Below are 24,797 nucleotides of genomic sequence, written 5' to 3'. Positions count from 1 at the left end.
CTTCCAGAAATCTTCCCAGTATCACTGTTTTACTTCAGGTCCTTAACATCTCTTGCCTAGACCACTGTAAGAGCTTCCTAAACTGAAATTCCAACCATCCTGTCTCTTTCAACTCAATCTATTGCCCAACTCTTAAAATTATCATCTGAAGTGCACATCTGATCACGCCAGTTCCCTATAGAAAGCTTACTAAAGCCTCACAAGACATGCCACAATCTGGCTCAAACTACCTTATCAGTTTCATTACCACTCTCTGCCCTTCTTTGCTTACACTCAAACACTACAGTTTCTAACACCATTAAGCTGCTCAGCCAGTCTCACGCTCACCATACCATACCTCTACCTGTAATTAACACATGCTATTTTGTCTGCCATTAATGCCTCTTCCTTCATATCTACTTGCTGAACTCACATTTCCTTCAAAATCCAGCTCACATTTCAACTTTCTGTGTAGCCTTTCCCAACTCCTGGAATCAAAGTTATCATTCTATCTTCTATGAGCCCAAAGCTCTTTAACATATTACTAAATTAGTATGTCTTATTATACATCTTATTTGTTTACAACTAAAGTGTGAATTTCTTGAAGCCAAGAATCTTTATGTCCCTACTGTTCTACTGATTTTTATATCTATCATTGTATATATCATCTAGCTGCTGGCACATAGTGGGTGCTCAAAAAAATGTTAATGAACGAATCAATAAATGCTTGCTTTTTATTTGCTTAATAGGCAGTAAGCAGAACTATGAACATGCTGGTGTTTTTTATTTTTAATTTATTGTTTAGTCAGCTTTGTTTTAAATGGTGAAATAATTATATTTTTAAAAGAAAAAAATTCCTTAAGTTGGCAAAGTGCCAATTTTAAAAGCTAAATATTGTGCAATATTCTTTAATTAGTTAAAGGTTAATTAGAAAAGACCCTCCTCAGGATTCCCCTGGTGGTCCAGTGGTAAGAATCTGCCTTCCAATGCAGGGGATGTGGGTTCGATCCCTGATTGGGGAACTAAGATCCCACATGCCACAGGGCAACTAAGCCGGCACGCTCTCAAGCCTGCGTGCCACAACTAGAGAGCCCGCATGCAGCAACTACTGAGACCGCATGCCACAACTAGAGAGCCCACGTGCTGCAACTACTGAGCCCACATGCTCTGGAGCCCATACACAACTAGAGAGCCCCCATGCTGCAACTAGAGAGCCCTCGTGATGCAACTACTGAGCCTGCGTGCCACAACTAGACAGAAGCCTGCACGCCACAACGAAAGATCCTGCATGCCACAACAAAGATCCCGTGTGCCGCAACTAAGGCCAGACACAGCCAAATAAATAAATAAATAAATAAATAAAAATAAATTTTTTTTAAAAAGACCTTCCTCAATTCTTCAATTATTAAGTATAACTTGAAAAGCCAGTATTTATTAATTCAGTGTGAGATTTACCTAATAATCAGCCTGTCAGTATTCAGTGAAATGAAAATACTGCAGGATTTCTGAATAAGTAAGAAGAACTGGTTCGTTTTCCTTAACTTTATTTCAAAGTAGTAGGATGAGAAAGGTATATTTACAAGGGTTTATGCACCCATCACTGTTGCTTTTTTAATGCTTCTATTATTTGAATGTTGTCTATTACTCCTTGATTCTCTGCAGAGTTCCTTGGAAACACATCAAATACTCAGTCTACAACTGAATCTACAGTTGTACTCAAAGTGCCAACTCAAGAACAGTTTGTATGGTTTTTAAAAAAGAGGTAAGGAGCTTGCACCAGAATACAAATCAATGCTGATACTGATATCAAGAAAGTCTTGTTACCAAAAAAAAAAGCCAACTGAGCTAAATTTTGTACTTAGTGACATAGTTGATTTACATTCTGACAAAAGTTTCTTTTCATTATGGATCCATAACAAACGATTTGTAGACCTGTGATCTCTGGACCATATTTTGAGTAGCAATGCTTTAAGTCATTAAGGATAGCAAAGCTCCCTCAAGTTACTTAGACATAGGCCCCAGATATTAAGGCAGTCTTTAATAAAACTTCCTAAGTTTTCTTACAGAGAGATCAGTATTACAGGTACATTAGTCACAAAATTTATGAAAGCAAAAAAACCCCAAATTATTTTGGTATTATAGTATAAGCCATACAAGCTAATAAAGATGTAAGGTAATAAAATAATTTACTAAGGAGCTTGTGGTATCTTCTCCTTAGGTTTAAGAATAAAATAGATAACTATTATTCTAGGATGGAAAGACTCCTGTGATTAAAGCCAACAATTTAGCATTTGCCAAAGCATTTTTTATGAAGCTATAGATCTAAAAGATTCTCTAAGGGGAAAAAAGATTTACGTGTCAAATATGTTGGGAAAATGCTGCATAATCACCTTCCTTTTGGAAACGTATGGTATAAATTTGCTCTGAGATAGGCTTTTAGTGGAAAAATCTGTTTTACTTCACTCAGCATTTTCTAAACATTTTTGACCATAGAACTTTTTAAGTAACATCTATTATCACACTTCGGAAAATGCTGGTCTATATTTCACAAAAAAGTTATTCCAATCATAAAAATCCCATAAATATAAGCATGAAAAACAAATGCAATCAATTCTTTATTATCTGTGATCAAGGAGGAGGGACAAGTTTAAAACTTTGATACTGAAAACCACAAAGACATTGAGTTTTAAGATAATTCAGTTTTAACCTTATTTTAAAAAGAAAAACAAAACCCAAAACGCAAAGAAGTAAAGTGATTTGCTCACAGTCACAGTACACCTGAAATTAGGAAGAAAATAAGTACACACAGCTTTCAAACTAGTATGTGTTTTCATATACAGTATCACATTTAAAACTCAGAACAATTCTGAAAACTAGTAATTAACAAACTCATTTTCACAAATGAGGATCTAAAGTTTAGAAAAGTTGTAGACATACAATTAGTCAATAGCAAAGGTTGAATATAAACTCCGGGTCTTTGTGATTCCACAGCTCATGTTCATTATCCTCAGGCAGAACTTTAATCTTCTAATTTCTAGTTCAGGGTTCTTTCCACTACACCGTGTATTTTTTTTTTAACTGCAAAAATATTGTATCTACTCTAACAGAATGACCAATATTTTAAAAGATGGTAATATTCCCTGAGCTCTGTCCAAGCTTCATAATCAGGAAGGAGGTGGTATTAAAAGTCCTGAGTAATAGGAGAATATCAATACATAAGTAAACATTTGATTACTACTAATTTACTACCATTAAGCCACAATAAAATAAATGAGTGTGGTCTATGTTTTGAATAGCTTTAAGTGCTCAAATAGCCATTAATTGAATATTAGATTATCACCCACCTGCAAAGTATCTGCAAATATTACAATGAGATTCTTCAGTTCCAGAACAAGATCAGGATCAGTGCAATAAGACTGCGAGAATGAAGGGTAAGTGGGGGTGGAAACACAAACAAACACACACCAGAGTCATTTGGTTAAAAACTAAAAAATAAAACTTAAAAATTTCTCCCTTAATTTGCCTGATTTACAATAAATTTGAAGTCTTGGTTATTAGATCCACAGCTGGCTTCCTCTATTCATGAAAAATTTCGTAGGGAAAGATCATAACATGACATAACTAAAGTATCTGTATTATATGAAAAGAAATTTTTCTGAAATTTGTACACACTAAACTTTGGTCAAAGCAATGATGCTTATATTTCTAAAAGTCTTTAGATTTTAAGGAACTAGTTATTTCAAATTGAAAAAATGCTTTATATATAGACCATATATTTCTACTTTTCAATTATTTATTCTATTATAAAAGAGATACAATCAATATATTTCTCCAATATAAGAAATGACAATTTAAGTATTTTCTTAGTAATGCACCAAAGAAAAATAATTAATTTCAAAGAGATAGTGAAATTCATTCTTGTTCCCTTAATAGCATGTCATAAGATTTTAAATGCGATATGTTGCATTTAATATATTATGATCTCATATGTGATGCCATGGAATTAATAGGAAGCACACTATCATATTACATATTCATAGCTGGCCTGAATATAAACCATGATAAAATGTATTGTTCTTTATTATAATATGTTAGAAAAAGTTGTAGTTCATTAGACAAATACTGTATCCAGAATCTATGTCCCTGATAAATAAAAATATATTTATAATCTAAATATCACTTAAACTAATAATCTTCCTGCAAAATACTTTCAATCTCTATTCTCAATAATAAAATTTTAAATAATAGATTATAAAACTTTAAGTTTGGGGAAATTTCACTGAAGGTAAACTCCCAAAATTGTCTTAAGAAAAAGTCCACACTAAAAAATTATTAATTTCAATAGTCTTTATAACACATCTAAATGAGTTCAAATTCTGAGAACTGCATATTTTTAAGAAATTTATAACTGTATTACTGCAAACAAATTATAAACATCGAAGAACAAGTTCTACTGAGTTTTAATGGTGGAGTTTACTTTGGAAACAAAGAATCTGGACTGATAATTAAAAACCCTTTCTTCATGGTGCTTTTCAGTGATCTAATGAAGAGGTCAGTTGAGACTAATGAGACCAGCTTAATTCTTCATCTTCTATAATGCTGGACTAAAAGTGTCTTCAGAAGCCCCACTCAGTTGCAATATTACCAGACAAACAAAGGCCTGTCATTACTACTTCCAAATCTGAGCAATTACCAAAAAAAAATGCAGAACTGATGGAGGTATAGTTTCCTTCTGACATTATGCATTTCAGAAGTTCTAGAAGTAACTGGATTAAAAATTTAGTAACATAAATTGTCTGACTTACTGAATGAGCTCTAAGGACAGCAATTATCTTTGAGAGGGCCATGTTCCAAAGTTCATCAGTGTATGCCCTGGTTACTAATCCTTGGGTCACATGTAAAATGTGATCTTCCACCACAAAGAACCTAAGAACAGTAATTACCAAAATAACATGAGTTAAAAAAAAATTAAAACCTAAATAGGAGATCATTAGTTCTGACACATAACACAATATCAAAATAATACTTATTGCCATATTAGATACATACCCTACAATTTGAGTGAAATATCTTCTATAGCCATCAACTGTTTCATGCTTTAAATGAAAAATAAAAATCAATTTAAAACAATAAATATCAGTAACATAAAAGTAAGTTCCAAATCAGTGCAACATTTATTAACAAATATTTATTGAGAGTCTACTATATGCTGCATACATTTATAAGGCACCAAGGATACACTGGTAAATAACAAAAAGTCCTTACCCCTCATGGAACTTGCATTCAAAAGGAAATGAACAATAAACAAATTAAAAAGTCAGTATGATTTCAGAACCTCCTTCTCAGCAGGCTAGTTCAAGCTACCATCATCTCTCACTTGGACAATTACATCATTCTCCTACCTAGTCTTCCAAGCTTTCAGGCTTGATTCCTACAGTCTATTCTCCAGACAGCTGCCAGAATGATAGTTTTTCAAACAGTAATCAAATAATTATATCATTTGCTAAAAACCCTCCAATGACTTTTCATGTGATTCACAATAAAAGTCAAATTCCTTTAAAATGGTCTACGCTTTCCTACTGTTTATAATTTTAACAATAGGTATACAGGAAAATATTTGATCATTTGAATTTCATAAAAGTGTATTACATGAAATATAACAATTAAGTTCAAATATTATATTTTATATATTTCATAAAAGTGATCAAAAATTTCAAACATCTGGATTTTTTCAGGAGGGGACTGTTATTACTTTTTGGCTTAAAAATACTATGATCAGAGAATACAGTCTCCATGACACAAATGTTTGATATTTCTTGATACCTGCTTTATAACACAGTATGTAGTCACATTTTATGTTCCATGTGTACTTAAAAAAATGTTTCTAAAGAATTCCTTTTTTTTTTTTTTTTGGCTGCACTGTGTGGCTTTTGGGATCTCAGTTCCCCGACCAGGGACTGAACCTGGGCCCATGGCAGTGAAAGTGCTGAGTCTTAACCACTGGACACTCAAGGAATTCCCAAACAGAATTCTATACAGTTTATTAGATAAGCCTATTAAGCATGTTCTGTATTCTTACTAATATTCTGTCTACTGGCTGATAAGATACTGAAGCATCCACTATGCTTATGGATGCACCTCAATATATAAGGCAACTGCTAACAGCTATAAAAGAGGAAATTGACAGTAACACAATAATAGTGGGGGACTTTAACACCTCACTTACACCAATGGACAGCTCATCCAAAATGAAAATAAATAAGGAAACAGAAGCTTTAAATGACACAATAGACCAGATAGATTTAATTGACATTTATAGGACATTCCATCCAAAAACAGCAGATTATACTTTCTTCTCAAGTACACACAGAATATTCTCCAGGATAGGTCACATCTTGGGTCACAAATCAAGCCTCAGTAAATTTAAGAAAATTGAAATCATACCAAGCATCTTTTCTGACCACAACGCTATGAGATTAGAAATCAATTACAGGGGAAAAAAACGTAAAAAACACAGACACATGGAGGCTAAACAATACGTTACTAAATAACCAAGAGATCACCGAAGAAATCAAAAAGGAAATCAAAAAATACCTAAAGACAAATGACAATGAAAACACGACGATCCAAAACCTATGGGATGCAGCAAAAGCAGTTCTAAGAGGGAAGTTTATAGCTATACAAGCCTACCTCAAGAAACAAGAAAAAGCTCATATAAACAATCTAAACTTACACCTAAAGGAACTAGAGAAAGAAGAACAAACAAAACCCAAGTTAGCAGAAGGAAAGAAATCATAAAGAGCAGAGCAGAAATAAATGCAATAGAACCAAAGAAAACAATAGTAAAGATCAATAAAACTAAAAGCTGGTTCTTTGAGAAGATAAACCAAACTGATAAACCATCAGCCAGACTCATCAAGAAAAAGAGGGAGAAGACTCAAATCAATAAAATTAGAAATGAAAAAGAAGTTACAACAGACACCACAGAAATACAAAGCATCCTAAGAGGCTACAACAGGCAACTCTATGCCAATAAAATGGACAACCTGGAAGAAATGGACAAATTCTTAGAAAGGTATAACTTTCCAAGACTGAACCAGGAAGAAATAGAAACTATGAACAGACCAATCACAAGTAATGAAATTGAAACTGTGATTAAAAATCTTCCAACTGGGCTTCCCTGGTGGCGCAGGGGTTGAGAGTTCGCCTGCCGATGCACGGGACACGGGTTCATGCCCCGGTCCAGGGGGATCCCACGTGCCGTGGAGTGGCTGGGCCCGTGAGCCATGGCCGCTGAGCCTGCGCGTCCGGAGCCTGTGCTCCACAATAGGAGAGGCCACAACAGTGAGAGGCCTGCGTACCGCAAAAAAAAATTCTTCTAACAAACAAAAGTCCAGGACCAGATGGCTTCACAGGTGAATTCTATCAAACATTTAGAGAAGAGCTAACACCCATCCTTCTCAAACTCTTCCAAAAATTGCAGATGAAGGAACACTCCCAAATTCATTCCATGAGGCCACCATCACCCTGATACCAAAACTAGACAAAGATACTACAAAAAAAGAAAATTACAGACCAATATCATGGATGAATATAGATGCAAAAATCCTCAACAAAATACTAGCAAACAGAATCCAACAACACATTAAAAGGATCATATACCATGACCAAGTGGGATTTATCCCAGGGATGCAAGGATTCTTCCATATATGCAACTCAATCAGTGTGATACACCATATTAACAAACTGAAGAATAAAAACCATATTATCATCTCAATAGATGCAGAAAAAGCTTTTGACAAAATTCAACACCTATTTATGATAAAAACTCTCCAGAAAGTGGGCATAGAGGGAACCTACCTCAACATAATAAAGGCCATATACAACAAACCCACAGCAAACATCATTCTCAATGGTGAAAAACTGAAAGCATTTCCTCTAAGATCAGGAACAAGACAAGGATGTCCACTCTCACCACTATTATTCAACATAGTTTTGGAAGTCCTAGCCACGGCAATCAGAGAAGAAAAAGAAATAAGAGGAATACAAATTGGAAAAGAAGAAGTAAAACTGTCACTGTTTGCAGATGACATGATACTATACATAGAGAATCCTAAACATGCCACCAGAAAACTACTAGAGCTAATCAATGAACTTGGTAAAGTTGCAGGATACAAAATTAATGCACAGAAATTTCTTGCTTTCCTATACACTAATGAAGAAAAATCCGAAAGAGAAATTAAGGAAACTCTCCCATTTACCATTGCAACAAAAAGAATAAAATACCCGGGAATAAACCTACCTAGGGAGACAAAAGACCTGTATGCAGAAAACTATAAGACGCTGATGAAAGAAATTAAAGATGATACCAACAGATGAAGAGATACACCATGTTCTTGGATTGGAAGAATCAATATTGTGAAAAAGACTATACTACCCAAAGCAATCTACAAATTCAATGCAATCCCTATCAAATTACCAATGGCAGTTTTTATAGAACTAGAACAAAAAAATCTTAAAATTTGTATGGAGACACAAAAGACCCCAAATAGCCAAAGCAGTGTTGAGGGAAAAAAACGGAGCTGGAGGAATCAGACTCCCTGACTTCAGACTATACTACAAAGCTACAATAATCAAGACAATATGGTACTGGCACAAAAACAGAAATATAGATCAATGGAACAAGATAGAAAGCCCAGAGATAAACCCGCGCACCTATGGTCAACTAATCTATGACAAAGGAGGCAAGGGTATACAATGGAGAAAAGACAGTCTCTTCAATAAGTGGTGCTGGGAAAACCTGACAGCTACATGTAAAAGAATGAAATTAGAACACTTCCTAACACCATACAGAAAAATAAACTCAAAATGGATTAGAGACCTAAATGTAAGTCCAGACACTGTAAAACTCTTAGAGGAAAACATAGGAAGAACACTCTTTGACATAAATCACAGCAAGATCTCTTTTGATCCACCTCCTAGAGTAATGGAAATAAAAACAAAAATAAACAAATGGGACCTAATGAAACTTAAAAGCTTTTGCACAGCAAAGGAAACCATAAACAAGACGAAAATACAACCCTCAGAATGGGAGAGAATATTCGCAAACGAATCAATGGACAGAGGATTAATCTCCAAAATATATAAGCAGCTCATGCAGCTCAATATTAAAAAAACAAACAACTCAATCCAAAAATGGGCAGAAGACCTAAATAGACATTTCTCCAAAGAAGACATACAGATGGCCAAGAAGCACATGAAAAGCTGCTCAATATCACTAATTATTAGAGAAATGCAAATCAAAAGTACAATTAGGTATCACCTCACACCAGTTAGAATGGGCATCATCAGAAATTCTACAAACAACAAATGCTGGACAGGGTGTGGAGGAAAGGGAACCCTCTTGCACTGTTGGTGGGAAGGTAAATTGATACAGCCACTATGGAGAACAGTATGGAGGTTCCTTAAAAAACTAAAAATAGAATTACCATATGACCCAGTAATCCCACTACTGGGCATATACCTAGAGAAAACTGTAATTGAAAAAGACACATGCACCCCAATGTTCATTGCTGCACTACTTACAGTAGCCAGTTCATGGAAGCAACCTAAATGCCCATCGACAGACAAATGGGTAAAGAAGATGTGGTACATATATACAATGGAATATTACTCAGACATAAAAAGGAATGAAACTGGGTCATTTGTAGAGACGTGGATGGATCTAGAGACTGTCATACAGAGTGAAGTAAGTCAGAAAAACAAATATCGTATATTAACACATATATGTGGAACCTAGAAAAATGGTACAGATGAACTGGTTTGCAGAGCAGAAATTGAGACACAGATGTAGAGGAAAAAATAAAAATTATATTTAAGTATATATTGTTTCTATTCTTTTAGTGGTTACAGAAATTACATTATGCATACTTAAGTAATCAAACTAAAATTAGTCAATAATTTTCTTTTCTTTTCTGGACAATTCCAAAACTGTAGAACAGTTTCACTTCATTAACTTCCATCTCACTCTAATGTTTATGTTATTGTTACTGTGCATTTCAACTCTATCTTGTTTTAATGTCCATAATATTTTATTAATATTATTTTCTACAGTCAACACAGATTTGTCCACATATTTATACTTTCCTTGCTATTCATTCATTCTAGCATCTCATATCTTCCATTTGGCATCACTTTCCTTTTGACTGCAGTATATCCTTTCTTTACTAAGGGTGTCTTGGTAACAAACTCTCCTCTTCTTTGCCTGAAAATGTCTATCTTTGCCCTTGTTCCGCTGAATATAGAATCCCAGGAAGACAGTTATTTTCCTTCAGCACTGAAAATATTCCACTGTCTTGTTTATTTGAAAATAATCTCTTCTCTCTGGGTATTTCTGAGGTCTTCTCTTTATCTTTGCTTTTAAAGTCAAATTTACTGAGGCATAATTTACATAAAGCAAAATTAAAACGCTTTTTACATACAGAGTCCGATGAGTTTTGATGAATGTAGACATTTGTGTCACCACAACCAAAATCAAGACATAGAATATTTCCGTCTCATAAAAAGTTCCCTTTATGCCCCTCTATAGTGAATCACTCTGCCCAACCCTGGCCCGTTGTCACAGATGCCATTCTATGCCATAGTTTTGCCTTTTCAAAAATGTCATGTAACACAAATCGTACTATACATAACTTTGCTGTATCTGAATTTTTTCACCTAGAATAGTGTTTTTAAGATTTATCCATGTCACTGCATGTATCAGTTCCTTTTCTACTGCTGAGTAGTATTCCATTATGTCGAGGTACAACTTTTTTTTTTTTTTTTTTTTGGTACGCGGGCCTCTCACTGTTGTGGCCTCTCCTGTTGCGGAGCACAGGCTCCAGACATGCAGGCTCAGTGGCCATGGCTCACGGGCCTAGCTGCTCCATGGCATGTGGGATCTTCCCGGACCGAGGCACGAACCCGTGTCCCCTGCATTGGCAGGCGGACTCTCAACCACTGCGCCACCAGGGAAGCCCGAGATACAACAATCTGTTTATCTATCACTAGCTCACAGACATTTGAGATGTTTCCAGTTTCTGGCATTTATGAATAAAGCTACTATAAACATTCACATACGAGCCACTATGTGGATAAATTTTGATCTCTCACAGCTAAAAACCTAGGAGTAGAAGTGCTGGGTCATATGGCAAGTGTATGCTTAACATTATAACAAACTGTCAAACTATTTTCCAAAGTGGCAGTACAATATTTATACCTATCAGAAGTTTATGAGAGTTCTACCTGCTCCAAATCCTCACCAGCACTTGCTATTATCGATCTTTTTAATTTTAGCCATTCTAGTAGGTATGTAGAGGTGTCTCATTGTGGTTTTAATTTGCATTTCCCTGATGAAAAATGATATTTAACATCTTTTCATGTGCTTACTTGCCATCTGTGTATCTTTGGTAAAATGTCTATTTGAATCTTTTTAGTCTGTCTTTAGTTAGTTATACAAGTTCTTTATATATTCTGGATACAAGCCTTTTATTAGACATGAGTTTTGCAAATGTTCTCTCCATCTATGTCTTGTCTTTTCATTTTCTTGATACTGCCTTTTGAAGGGTAGAAGTTTTCCATTTTGATGTTCAATCTATCAATTTCTTTCTTTTATGGTTCATGCTTTATGTATGTCACCCAAGAAAATACTGCCTAACCCAAAGTCACAAAGATTTTAACCTTTGTTTTTTTCTAAAAGTTTTACAATTTTAGCTCTTATATTTGGGTCCATGATCCATTTCTTGAAATGTTGAATGAGGTAAGCATCAACATTCATTTTTTTGCACATGGATAATTTCATTCTCTTGTAGTAAAAAGACACACTTTGTACAATTTCAAGTTTTTTAATATTTATTGAGATTTATTTTATTACCCAGAATATGATCTATCTTGATGAAACTTCCAGGTACACTTGGAAAAGCACGTGTATTCTGCTGCTTTGGGTGAATTATTCGATAAATGTCAATTAGTTCACTTAGCTCATAATGTTTTTCAGGTCTTCTATTTTCTCTTTATCTTTGGTGTTCTACATTTTCATTTTAAGTTCTCTAAAAGTGTACTTCTTTTTATTTAACCTACTTGGATTCCTTGGACTTGACTGTAGGTTTCTGTTTCTCATCTGTCTTAGTAAGTTCTCAGGTATTACCTCAAATATTCCTCTGTCCCTCTTGTTCTATCCTTTCTTTCTAAAACTGCAACTAAATATGTTAGACCTCTCTTTATCTCCTCTATCTTTCTTCTATATTTTTATTCTTTTGTCACTCTATGATGTAGTCTAGCAATTTCTTCAGATCAACTAAGAGAATTCATCAACCTGTTCACAGAATTTTTCATGTTGGCTAGTATATCTTTTTTTTTATTTTTTTGTGGTACGCGGGCCTCTCACTGCTGTGGCCTCTCCCGTTGAGGAGAACAGGCTCCGGACGCGCAAGCTCAGCGGCCATGGCTCACAGGCCCAGCCGCTCCGCGGCATGTGGGATCTTCCTGGACCGGGGCACGAACCCGTGTCCCCTGCATCGGCAGGCGGACTCTCAACCACTGCGCCACCAGGGGAGCCCTGGCTAATATATCTTTAATTACTAGGTATTCTACTTGATTTTTTTTCCACATTTTTTTGGTAATTCCTTTAGAGTTTCTTGTTGCCTAATGATATCAGCAAGCTTGCCTTTTATTTCTTTAAATATAATAGTGTTATTTTATATTCTATGCCTAATAACTCAAACATTGAAAGTCTTTTACAATTGATTTCTGTTGTCAATATTTCTAATGATCCTCACTTGTTTGACAGCTAATTCTGAGTATGAGTTGCTAATTTTCCTTGAAACCTCAACTATGGATATCCTTTAATTTGGTATGAAGGTTCGGAGAAGAACTGCATTTGCTTCTACTAGGCACCTGGAGACAATATCAAAATGGAACCACTTTAAATTTTCAGCTTGAGATTTTTTTGATTATCCAAGTAGAATGAATTTGGTTTGCAAACACATTTGAGGAACTGCTTGTTATGAATTCTCAGAGATTTTTTCTCTTTGTTCACTCAGCACCAGGATTTGGGATAGGCAATTTTCTTTAGTGCATTTGGCAGAAGGACCAGAGAGGTTTTGCTAGATGGTTTTATCTCTAGGTCATACTAATAATGGGCTATAATTCTTTGGAGTCTCAGCCTTACAAAGGAGACAGTCTCTTATCACCCACTTTGGGTGACTCTATGCTTAGCCCCCTGTACCCCTATGTCCTCAAAACTTATGCTTTCCCATTCAGCCCATGCCCCTAGGATAAAAGCTACAGTCAGTTCTTCATTGTGCCTGTCTGAATTTCTTTCCTCATTTAGGTTTTCCTGTTTTGTTTTTCTTATATTTAGGTGTATTGAGGTATAAGTTACATGAACAAAACTCTTTTTCATGTGCTGTTTCTATGTGTTTTCACAAATACATCTAGTCACATACCTATCACCGTAACCAACATATAGAACAGTTCCATATTGACTTAGTTTGGTTTTTTTTTTTACATTATGGATTATTTTATTTCAATTTTTCCTTATTTTTCTACAGTGAATACATCACAATTTTATAACCAAAAAAATACATATATTCTTGAGAATGACTAATAAAAATCCCACAAACAAAGCCCTTTCAGATTACTTATTTCGTCTTTGTCAGGACTATACTTTCCTACCTGATCCTCAGTACATTTAAAAAGAATTTAAGATTTTAAAAAATGTTTTATCCAGCACCTTTAGTTGTTTTTGCAGTAGAACGATTAATCAAGATACACAGTCTACCACATCGTCAGAAACTAATTATCACTCCCTGACATTTTATATATTTACTTATTTATCTTTTTATGTATTCATTGTCTTATTTATTCACTTACAGTCTATCTTCCCTAATAGAATGTAAGTTCATGAGAGAAGGGACTTAGCCATAGCCATTTTGTTCACTGCTGTAACCTTCACACCTAAACCAATGATTGGAAATGGTAGGTATTCAATAAATATTTGTAGTTGAATGCATGCCTTGAAGAAATTAAAGAGGATAAAAACTTCAACATAACCAATTCAAAATTTTCACATACTTACCATATTTGACTGGGGTTGCAATACCAGTCTTGCCTGTTTCTTTCTTTGTTTTCGGTAATAATTTTCAAATGTTTCCTCATCACCCTAAAATAAAATCAGAAGAGTAATGAAAAACACACATACACAAACACACTGCTAAACAGAAAACTTTACCCCGTAAGAGTCATTTTTCAGTTTTTAACAACTGGATTTAAATGCGGAATGGTATTTCATATTGAATACCAAGAACAAGTTCTGGCATTATGGTTCACAGATAGTAACCTTGTTTGGTATCATGACAATTAAGGCTAAAGGTAAGTTCAAATAATTTGACTGTTGCCCAACTTGTCACTTAGCCTTTATACATTTTTGACTGACGAAAGAAAATATCGCTGTCAGTGAGGGAAATTAAGAAAATTAGTTGGCAAGCCTCAACTTCTGAACATGTTGTACAAGAACTAAGAAAATCTGACCACAGGACAAAATATACTATTTCTAACATGGTTTACTATTAATCTGCACAGGAAGAGAAAGGGAGGAACCCTTTGTGAATACTGTCCCTTGATTAATCATTAAAGAAGACTTCTCCTTTATTTGGCACCTTGGAAGTTTTTACACATCAAGACAATGCATAATGGTACCACCAGGTATCAGTGAAGGATATGTCTTTCTTTTATAAAGTAAGTGTGGTAGCCTCCAAGACACCCCCCAAAGATCCCTTGTCTCCTCCCACATTGTACCAAGGTTGGTCTATGTGACCAATAGAATGCAGGAGAAGTAAAAGTATGTCACTTCTGAGATTAAGTTATAAAAGGCATCATGGTTTTCATTTGGTCTCTCTCAGATCACTCACTTCTGGGGAAAGCCAGTTGCCACGTCATGAAGACTATCAGGCAGACTTGCAGACAGCCCATGCGGCAAGAAACTGAGACCTGCCAACAGCCACATCTGTTACACAGGTATAAAGATACAGTCTTTCCCAGAGGACTTAGTGCCTGTTGACATAAACTCCCAGATAAAGTATATAATGTGTCTGTATTAAAAACTGAGTGTTGTGTTAAAGAGTCAATTACTAAATGCAGCAAATCTTTATGAAATATCAGGTAAAATGGAAGGCACTGGCGAAAGAACAACAAACAACACTCATGGTCTCTTGCAGATCATACACATATAGAACAGGAATAATACAAAGTAACAGAAGTGCCTACTGGAACTCACTGTAGCACGGTGCCATAAAAGACAGAAAAATTGAGCACCATCAAAGCAAAAAATCATTCTTCTACACCAAACTCAAAACTTATAAGAGAACATCCAATTTAAAGGAGTTGTGAAAGAATAAAACTTCATGTGGGGCTTCCCTGGTGGCGCAGTGGTTAAGAATCCACCTGCCAATGCAGGGGACACAGGTTCGAGCCCTCGTCCGGGAAGATCCCACACGCCGCGGAGCAACTAAGCCCATGTGCCACAACTACTGAAGCCCGTGTGCCTAGAGCCCATGCTCCGCAACAAGAGAAGCCACCACAACGAGAAGCCCGTGCACCGCAACAAAGAGTAGCCCCTGCTTGCCACAACTAGAGAAAGCCCGCACACAGCAGCGAAGACCCAACACAGCCAAAAATAAATAAATAAAATAAATTTATAAAAACAAAACAAAACAAAAAAACAACTTCATGTGATTAGACAAAAGGAAGCCTAGTTTTCAATGTTACTACAGATAGCAGTGGAATCGTGATGGAACCTACCCTCTGTTTGCCTCAGGTATGAATGCAGTTAAATGTATATACTACCACCTCACATTGAAAAGAATCTATGAAGTTAAGGTAGTTTATAATCACACACATTGAAAGAACTATTTTATCAGAGACTAGACTAAAAGTATTATTGTTTTGATACTACACTATGATTTATTATAGCTTTAAAAAGAGAAATTCTTCTTAAAGGTCTATTCAATAAAGTTCAACACACTTGAAACGTCACTTACTTATCTGTAAAACAGCAAGTTTACATTGATATTGTGCTGTTAGATCACTTTCATCTCAGCTAGGAAGTGCAGAACTAGTCCTGTCTTTTAATAGAGGACTAAAAGAAAAAAGTTAACAAATAAAGATAGTTCTATTTGCTCTAATTAACATAATTACCATTCTTTTTTCAATTACATAAATAATCCAAACCTCAAAACTCCTTAAAAGTAAATGGCTTAAGAAGGCAGTGGGATGACATATTCAAAGCGCTGAAAGAAAAACCAAGAATTCTATATCCAACAAAACTACTCTTAAAAAGCAAAGGAGAGGGAATTCCCTGGTGGTCTAGTGGTTAGGACTCTGTGCTTTCACTGCCGAGGGCCCAGGTTCAATCCCTGGTTGGGGAACTAAGATCCCACAAGCTGCACAGTGTGGCCAAAAAAAAAAAAATAAAAGCAAAAGAGAAATTAAGACACTCCCAGATAAACAAAATTGAGAGAATTTGACACTACCAGAACCTTCCCTAAAAGAAACACTAACAGGAGTACTTCAGGCAGGAACGCAAGGACACTAGACAGTAACTCTAATTCACATGAAGAAATAAAAAGTACCAGTAAAAGTAAATACAGAGGAAAATATAAAGACAGTATATGTGTATTTTTGTTTGTAACTCTTTTCTTCTAATTTAAAAAAACAACTGCATAAAGAATTATAAAACTGTGTCAATGGCTAATGTGTAAATATATAATTAGTACGAGAACAATAACACAAAGGAGAGGGATTAATGAGAACTAATTATACTATTTTAAAATAAAGATGTTACTTGTAATTCCCAGGGCAAACACTAAGAAAATACTAAATATATAAATGTGTGTGTGTGTGTGTGTGTGTGTGCATATAAATAAATGACAAGGGAATTAAAATGGTACATGAGAAAATATCTATTTGATGCAAAAGAAGGCAATAATGGAGAAAGGGAGGAACAAAAAAAGACATCAGACATACTAAAACAACCAGTAGATGTAAATCCTACCTTATCAGTAATTACATTAAATATAAATGAACTAAACAATCCAATCAAAAGGAAGAGATCAGCAGACTGAACTGAAAAGAAAACAGATCCATCTATATGCTATCCTACAAGAGACACACTTTAGATTCAAAGACACAAAAAGGTCAAAAATAACATAATAAAAAAATATACCATGCCAAGAGTAACCAAAAGAGCCTGAGTGCCTATACTAATATCAGCCAAAATAGAATTTAAGATAAAAAATATTACAAAGACATTTTATAGTGAAAAAAGGTCTTACTACAGAGACATAACAATTATAAACATATACACACATAACAACAAAGCCTCAAAAATATATGAAGCAAAACGTGGCAGAACTAAGGAAGAACAGACAATTCAACAGTTATAGCTGGAGGCTTCAATAATCCCATTTTTAATAACAGACAAAACAAGCAAAAGATCAACAAGGATAAAGAAGATGTGAACACTATAATCAACTAAACCTAACTGATGGCTATAGAAAACACCACCCAACAACAGCCAGATACACATTATTCTCAAGTATACATGAAACATTCTCCAGGATAAAGCATATGTTATGCCATAAAACAAGCCTCAATAAATTTAAAAGGACTGGAATCATACAAAGTATGATCTGTGACTACAGTGGGATTAAATTAGGAATCAATGACAGAAGAACTTTTGTTTGTGAACAGAAATTCACAAACATGGAGATTAAACACATTTCTAAATAACTAATGGGTTAAAGAAGAAATCACAGGAAATTAGAAAATACTTTGAGATAAATGGAAACAAAAACACAACACACCAAAACTCATGGAATGCAGCTAAAGCAGTGGTTAGAAGGAAATTTATAGCTTTAAATGTCTGTATTAAAAAAGAAGAAAGGGGGCTTCCCTGGTGGCCCAGTGGTTGGGAGTCCACCTGCCGATGCAGGGGACACAGGTTCGTGCCCCAGTCTGGGAAGATCCCACATGCCGTGTAGCGGCTGGGCCCGTGAGCTATGGCCGCTGAGCCTGCGCGTCCGGAGCAGAGGCCACAACAGTGAGAGGCCCGCGTACCACAAAAAAAAAAAAAAAGAAGAAAGGGACTTGCCTGGTGGCATAGTGGTTAAGAATATATCTGCCAGGACTTCCCTGGTGGCTCAGTGATTAAGAATCTGCCTGCCAATGCAGGGGACATGGGCTCGAGCCCTGGTCCAGGAAGATCCCACATGACGCGGAGCAACTAAGCCCATGTGCCACAACTGAGCCTGCACTCTAGAGCCCGTGAGCCACAACTACTGAGCCCGTGCACCTAGAGCCCGTGCTCCGCAACAAGAGAAGCCACTGCAAGAAGCCCGCACACCGCAACGAAGAGTAGCCCCAGCTCGCCGCAACTAGAGAAAGCCCGCGTGCAGCAATGAAGACCCAATGCAGCCAAAAATAAATAAATAAATAAAATTAAAAAAAAAAAGAAAAAGACTCCACCTGGTAATGCAGGGGACATGGGTTAAATCCCTGATCCAGGAAGATCCCACATGCCACAGAGCAACTAAACCCGTGTGCTGCAACTACTGAGCCTGCGTGCCACAAATACCAAAGCCCACACACCTAGAGCCCGTGCTCCACAACAAGAGAAGCCACCGCAATGAGAAGCCCACACACCACAACAAAGAGTAGCCCCCACCTGTCACAACTAGAGAAAGCTCGTGAGCAGCAACAAAGATTCAACACTGCCAAAAATAAAATAAATAAAAAAGAAGACAGATCTCAATCAATAACTTAAACTTCTACCTATATGAAAGAAGTTGGATACAAAAGGCCACATATAGTATGATTCCATTTATATGAAATATCCGGAATAGGCAAATCCATAGAGACAGAAAGTAAATTAATGGTTGTCAGGGACTGGGGGGAGGGAAGAATAAGGAGTGACTGCTAACAGGTAAGAGGTTTCTTTTTATAGCAATAAAATGTTCTGGAATTAGTTGTAATGGTTGCACATCCTTGTGAATTATACTAAAACCACTGAACTGTATACTTTAAAAGGGTAAAATTTTGGGTATATGAATTATATCAGAATAGTGCGATTATGTTTTTTAAAAAGATAATTGTTTAACCAAAACTAAAAACAATGTAGTGTGGGGTAAACAAATGTAGAAGTAACATACTTAAAAGTAACTGTGATACAACAGTACAAAGGCAAGAAGGGAGAAATGTAAGGTTCTTTTAACATACATGAAAAGTATACTTGAAAGTGTACCACGATTAAGTTAAAGAAAAAAATAAATGCCTTACACACAGTGGATATTTCACAAGTAAATACTGCATGAAGGTTTAGAGCTCAATGAGCTTGTGGTCAGCCTTTAGAAAAGCAGGCCTAAAATGCATACCTGTCTTTTTAATAATACAAATATACACACACAAATGTGTATACACACATATGTATACACACACACATATATATATATATATATCCATGCACATATACAAAAGATACTTACCAGAACAGAATAAATGTGCAAACATCGGTAAACAGGGGAAAAATCAACAAGATCCTGAACAGTTAAGACCTGAAAAATAAAACCATTTTTTAAAAATTATAGGTCAAGCTACTAGTCTACTGTTGAATAATATAAAGTTAGACAAGGAGATTCATGGACTTCGTATTATAACATTTATCAACTATAAAAAGCACACACTATAAACACAATGCCTATTTTGTTTTGGCATTTGTTTAGTAATTCATTCTGCATATATTTATCATCATTGTTGACTATTTTAGATTATAAGGTAATAAAGGGGAGAGACTGTATATCTTTATCATGCTTGATAGATTACCAGAAAATTGCTATGGATAACTAGATACATCATTATTGCTTCTGGTAAAGATGGTGCACAAATGTATGATTTACCTATAGATGAAGTTCCTTCTCTTACGCATGACTTATAATTATTTCATCAAATTGAATAAATCATCATTATTATTTTATGGAACACTAACAAAGAAAAAAAACACTACCACTTGAAACTGTAGTATCATCAATTTTAAGATGTTTCCTGATTCTGAGATGTTAATAATATTTTTTAAAGTACATCTTACAATTAAAGAAACAGTAATATAAAGTTCCCCAAACTTGAGAAATAAACTCTTTTTTAAGGAACACATTTCTGTTCTCATGAATCCTCTGAGTGAACTTAAATTATTTTTATTATAGAGTTACTTATTTGGGAAAATGATAGAAACAAAATGTAGTAATAATTAAATAGATCGTAAAGAACAGGGAAACAACCAAGTTTCTCTTAGAGTATGGATTTGGGTGTCGGGCCTGACGGCAATGTTCCCAGCAATTAAAGATATACAAAACAGACTACGGAAAATTGAGACACGAAGACTAGATGGTCCATTTTTACCATTCTGAATCTCAAGGGAGAAAAGACAGAGATTCTCTGAATATTGATTAAGAAAGAGCAAAAAAGTAGATTTCAAAAACATTTATTTCATTTCAAGGGACTAATCAGGCCACATTAATTCCACATTAGAAAGACATTAAACTATTTAAGGCTGTTTATTTATCTGTATATCAGACATCTACTATATATGCAAACATAAATGTATATACATACATATATACATATTAACATACATATACGTACACACACATATATATACACACACACACTCACAAATACATACAGACTCACTCATCCTCAGGCATATAATGCAAATGTACATACTGAACACTCAGTGGTTCCCCCAAACACAGAGAAGCCATGGACACATATTTATATGGTTCCTTTTTAATCAATCAATTAAAAGTTCTTACTACACCCCAACAGTGTCCTTAGAAAAAGAATTTAAACTCTCACTGACAAGGCAAAACTTATAAACAATTGGGAATACTAGACTCCTTATGGTATTAACTAAATTCAAAAGGAATTCAACGGAAAAGATAAAAAGTAGGCTCAACAGAAGACTTCGTGGAGGGAACAAAAGAAGCACTAGGACTAGGAATGAATTTGAATGAAGAGGATAAAAGAAAGCAAATATTTAGGACAATTTCAAGGTTTCTAGACTTAGTAAAACTTTTTTAAGAAATTGAAAACTTAACTTTAATCATATTAAAATTATTTTGTAGTATCTCAGCACCAGCCGAAGGAAAAAAAGGTAGGCTATCCAGAATTAGTCTAAATGGCAAGGTTAAGCCATCATGCAATTAAATGTCTGCCACAGGTAATTAAATTATCAGTGATCACTACAAAAATAGCATTAAACTTACACTTTTACTGCTAATTATGGCAGAAAACCTAGGTTCAACTATCTGCAGCTTACAAATATAATCTACAATATATCTTGTTTATCTGTCAATTATTCAGTCTAACATTTCAGACGACTCCTTTGCCCTAATAGCTCATTACAAACTGATCTACGTAAATTCAGTTTCCACATGGCAAGACTGAGTGTCACACAGACAACATTACAACTCAAGAGATAAAAGACATCCAATAATAGATGAGGGAGGGAGGAAGGAAAGGAAGGAAGGAAGGAACAAAGATAGAAACAAAAAAAGATACAAAGAAAGAAAGAGAAAGAAACAAATTCCCATCACCTCCTCTTCATTCTCATCCTCTTCCTCAAATACAGGTTTCAATACGATTTCATTCCTTTCTTCTGGAATTCTATCATTTATATATATAGTCTTCCCAAATTTTACATTATTTTGCTTCTGCAGAATAACACTGAAGAGTTTCTGCTGCTGTGCCTATTTGGGAAAAAGAAAAATTAAGTTTATTTGAAAAATTATTGTAGTCAAAATTGGTTCAAGAAATTATTCATATTTTCTCATCTTTTTAATGTCTGTAGGTATAGGATCTGGAATGATGTCCCATTTTTGTTCATGATTTGCACCCTCCTTTTTTCAACAGTCTTGCAGGGGTTATCAATTTTATCTGAAAAGACTAAGAACCAACTTTTGTCTTTGTTGATACTCCCTTCTGTATTTTGTTTTCTATTATATTGATTTCTACTCTTGATTATCTGCTTCCAGTTTCTTTTTTTCAATTTTATTTTATTGTGGTAAGCACTAACATGAGATCTACCCTCAAATTTTTAAGTGTACATACATATTACATTATTAATATGTATATCAATAATTTAATACATTATTGTTGATAGGTATAATACTGATATTTATAGAAGACCTCTAGAGTTTGTTCATCATTTTTTTTTTTTGGCCGCACTGTGCAGCTTGTGTGATCTTAGTTCCCCGACCAGGGACAGAACTGGGCCCACGGCAGTGAAAGCTCAGAGTTCTAACTGAGACAGGCCTAGGACCTGGGACCCTTTGCTTCAATGCTGCAAAACTTGCACCTGGACGAACCTCTCCTCCAGCAACAAAATACAAAGAAACTATAAGGGACTAAAAATAACTGCATGCATGCACAGTTGGGGCAAACTGTGGACAAAAGACACAAAGGGACCAAAAAACCCCACTGCCACTTTTTAAGAGCCCAGAGCAAAAGCAGGGTACTGCGCATGCCCTCTACACATTAGGCCACCTAAAGGGTGGGCAAAACACCTAAGTCACCCCTCCAGCCTGACCCATGGACACACCCCTACCCTCACCCCATATAAGGAACAAGCTCACCCCTCCTCAGGGAGTAAGCAAGCAAGGGAACCTGTTGTCTGTTCTCACTCCCCCCCCTGCTGCAGCAGGGGCCCCAATAAAGCCTTGGCTGAATTTCTTGTCTGGCCTCTAGTCAATTTCGACTGATTAGGGAAGGCCAAGAACCCTGGTAGGTATCACTAACCACTGGACTGCCAAGGAATTCCCTAGAGCTTGTTCATCTATACTGAAACTTTATGTCTGTTGATTAGTAACTCCTCACTTCCCCCTGGTAACCACCATCCCACTCTTTGATTCTATGAATTTGACTAACTTAGATAGCTGATAATTTCCTTTTTAAAGACTGGATAGTATTCCATCACAGGTACATACCACATTTTCTTAATCCATTCATTTGTCAATGGATGTTTACATTGTTTCCACATCTTAGATATTGTGAATAATGCTGCAAAAAGCATGGGAGTGCTAATATTCGTCAAGACCCCGATTTCAGGTTTTTTGGATAAATACCCATAGTAGAACATATGATAGCTCCATTGTTAACTTTTTTTTTAATTAGTTGATTTATTTTTAATTTTTTTTGGTTGTGTTGGGTCTTCATTGCTGCGCATGGACTTGCTCTAGTTGTGGCGAGCAGTGCTCTTGGATGCGGTGCTCGGGCTTCTCACTGTGGTGGCCTCTCTTGTTGCAGAGCGCAGGCTCTAGGCGCGTGGGCTTCAGTAGTTGTGGCATGCAGGCTCAGTAGTTGTGGTTCGTGAGCTCTAGAGCGCAGGCTTAGCAGTTGTGGCACACGGGCTTAGTTGCTTTGTGGCATGTGGGATCTTCCTGGACCAGGGCTCAAACCCATGTCCCCTGCATTGGCAGGCAGATTCTTAACCACTGCGCCACCAGGGAAGTCCCCATTGTTAACTTTTTGAGGAACCTCCATACTGTTTTCCATAGCAGCTACACCATTATGCATTCCCGCCAACATTTTGCAAGAGTTCTAATTTCTCTACATCCTTACCAACACTTGCTATCTTTTGTTTTTTTGATAATAGCCATCTTGAGAGGTGTAAAGTGACATCCCATTGTGATTTTGATTTGCATTTCCCTAATGGTTAATAAAGTTTAGCATCTTTTCATATATCTGTTGGCCACTTTTATGTCTCCTTTGGAGAAATGTCTTTTCAAATCCCTAGCTCACTTTTTAATCAGGTGATTAGTTTTGTTTTGTTTTTTGCTATTAAGTTGTATGATTTCCTTACATATTTGGGAGACTAACCCCTAATCAGATATACAGTTTGCAAGTATTTTCTTCCATTCCGTAGGTTGTCTTTTCACTCTGTTTCCTTTGCTATGCAGAAGCTTTTGAGTTAGATGTAATTCCACTTATTTTTGTTTATGTTGCCTGTGCTTTTTGTGTCACATCAATACTTCTACTTTCATTGAGTTTAACTTGCTACTGTTTCTCTAACTTCTTGAAATGGATACTTAGGATCATTGATTTCTGCCTTTCTTTCCTAATTTATAAATTTAAGCCTACAAATTTCCCTTAAATTTGACTTTTATCATATCCTACAAGTTTTTCATATATCACATTTTCATTATAATTCAAAATATTTTCTGGTTTCAAATGAGTTTCTTCTTTGACCCATGGGTTATTTAGAATTTTATTTCTTAATTTCCAAATATATAGGGATTTTCTACTTATCTATTTATTACCAGTTTCAGGAATAATTCCAATGTGGCCAGATAATATGTTCCGTATTATTTCAATCCTCTGAAATGTATTGACATTTCCTCTATGGACCAAAACATAATCAATTTTGATAAATGTTCTTTAAAAATGTATATTCTGGGGCTTCCCTGGTGGTGCAGTGGTTGAGAGTCTGCCTGCCGATGCAGGGGACACGGGTTCGTGCCCCAGTCTGGGAAGATCCCACATGCTGCGGGGCGGCTGGGCCCGTGAGCCATGGCCACTAAGCCTGCGCATCCGGAGCCTGTGCTCCGGAACGGGAGAGGCCACAACAGTGAGAGGCCCGCGTACCGTAAAAAAAAAAAAAATGTATATTCTGAAATCAAGAGATACAGTGTTACATGTGTCAATTAGGTCAGGGTTGCTAATCATTATTTTAA

The 24,797-nt window shown here is 35.7% G+C and overlaps 1 protein-coding gene across 1 annotated transcript in view; it reads right to left on the bottom strand.

The window, feature by feature from the left end:
* The window catches only part of EXOC6 (exocyst complex component 6), a 193,302-nt gene that overhangs the window by 114,484 nt on the left and 54,021 nt on the right, over positions 1-24,797 (bottom strand). The window contains exons 7-12 of the mRNA XM_029245876.1: positions 21,663-21,815; positions 19,557-19,625; positions 14,096-14,179; positions 5,029-5,075; positions 4,785-4,905; positions 3,324-3,395 (exon numbers count right to left, since the gene is read on the bottom strand). Of these exons, the coding sequence (XP_029101709.1) occupies positions 3,324-3,395; positions 4,785-4,905; positions 5,029-5,075; positions 14,096-14,179; positions 19,557-19,625; positions 21,663-21,815 (546 nt within the window). The remainder of the gene's footprint in view (positions 1-3,323; positions 3,396-4,784; positions 4,906-5,028; positions 5,076-14,095; positions 14,180-19,556; positions 19,626-21,662; positions 21,816-24,797) is intronic.

The sequence above is a fragment of the Monodon monoceros genome, unplaced genomic scaffold (genome assembly GCF_005190385.1).
Source record: "Monodon monoceros isolate NGI ecotype Baffin Bay Population unplaced genomic scaffold, NGI_Narwhal_1 Super_Scaffold_4, whole genome shotgun sequence".
Lineage (NCBI taxonomy): Eukaryota > Metazoa > Chordata > Mammalia > Artiodactyla > Monodontidae > Monodon > Monodon monoceros.
The sequence above is the reverse complement of the archived record's forward strand: the minus strand, read 5'-3'. Positions and strand labels throughout refer to the sequence as shown.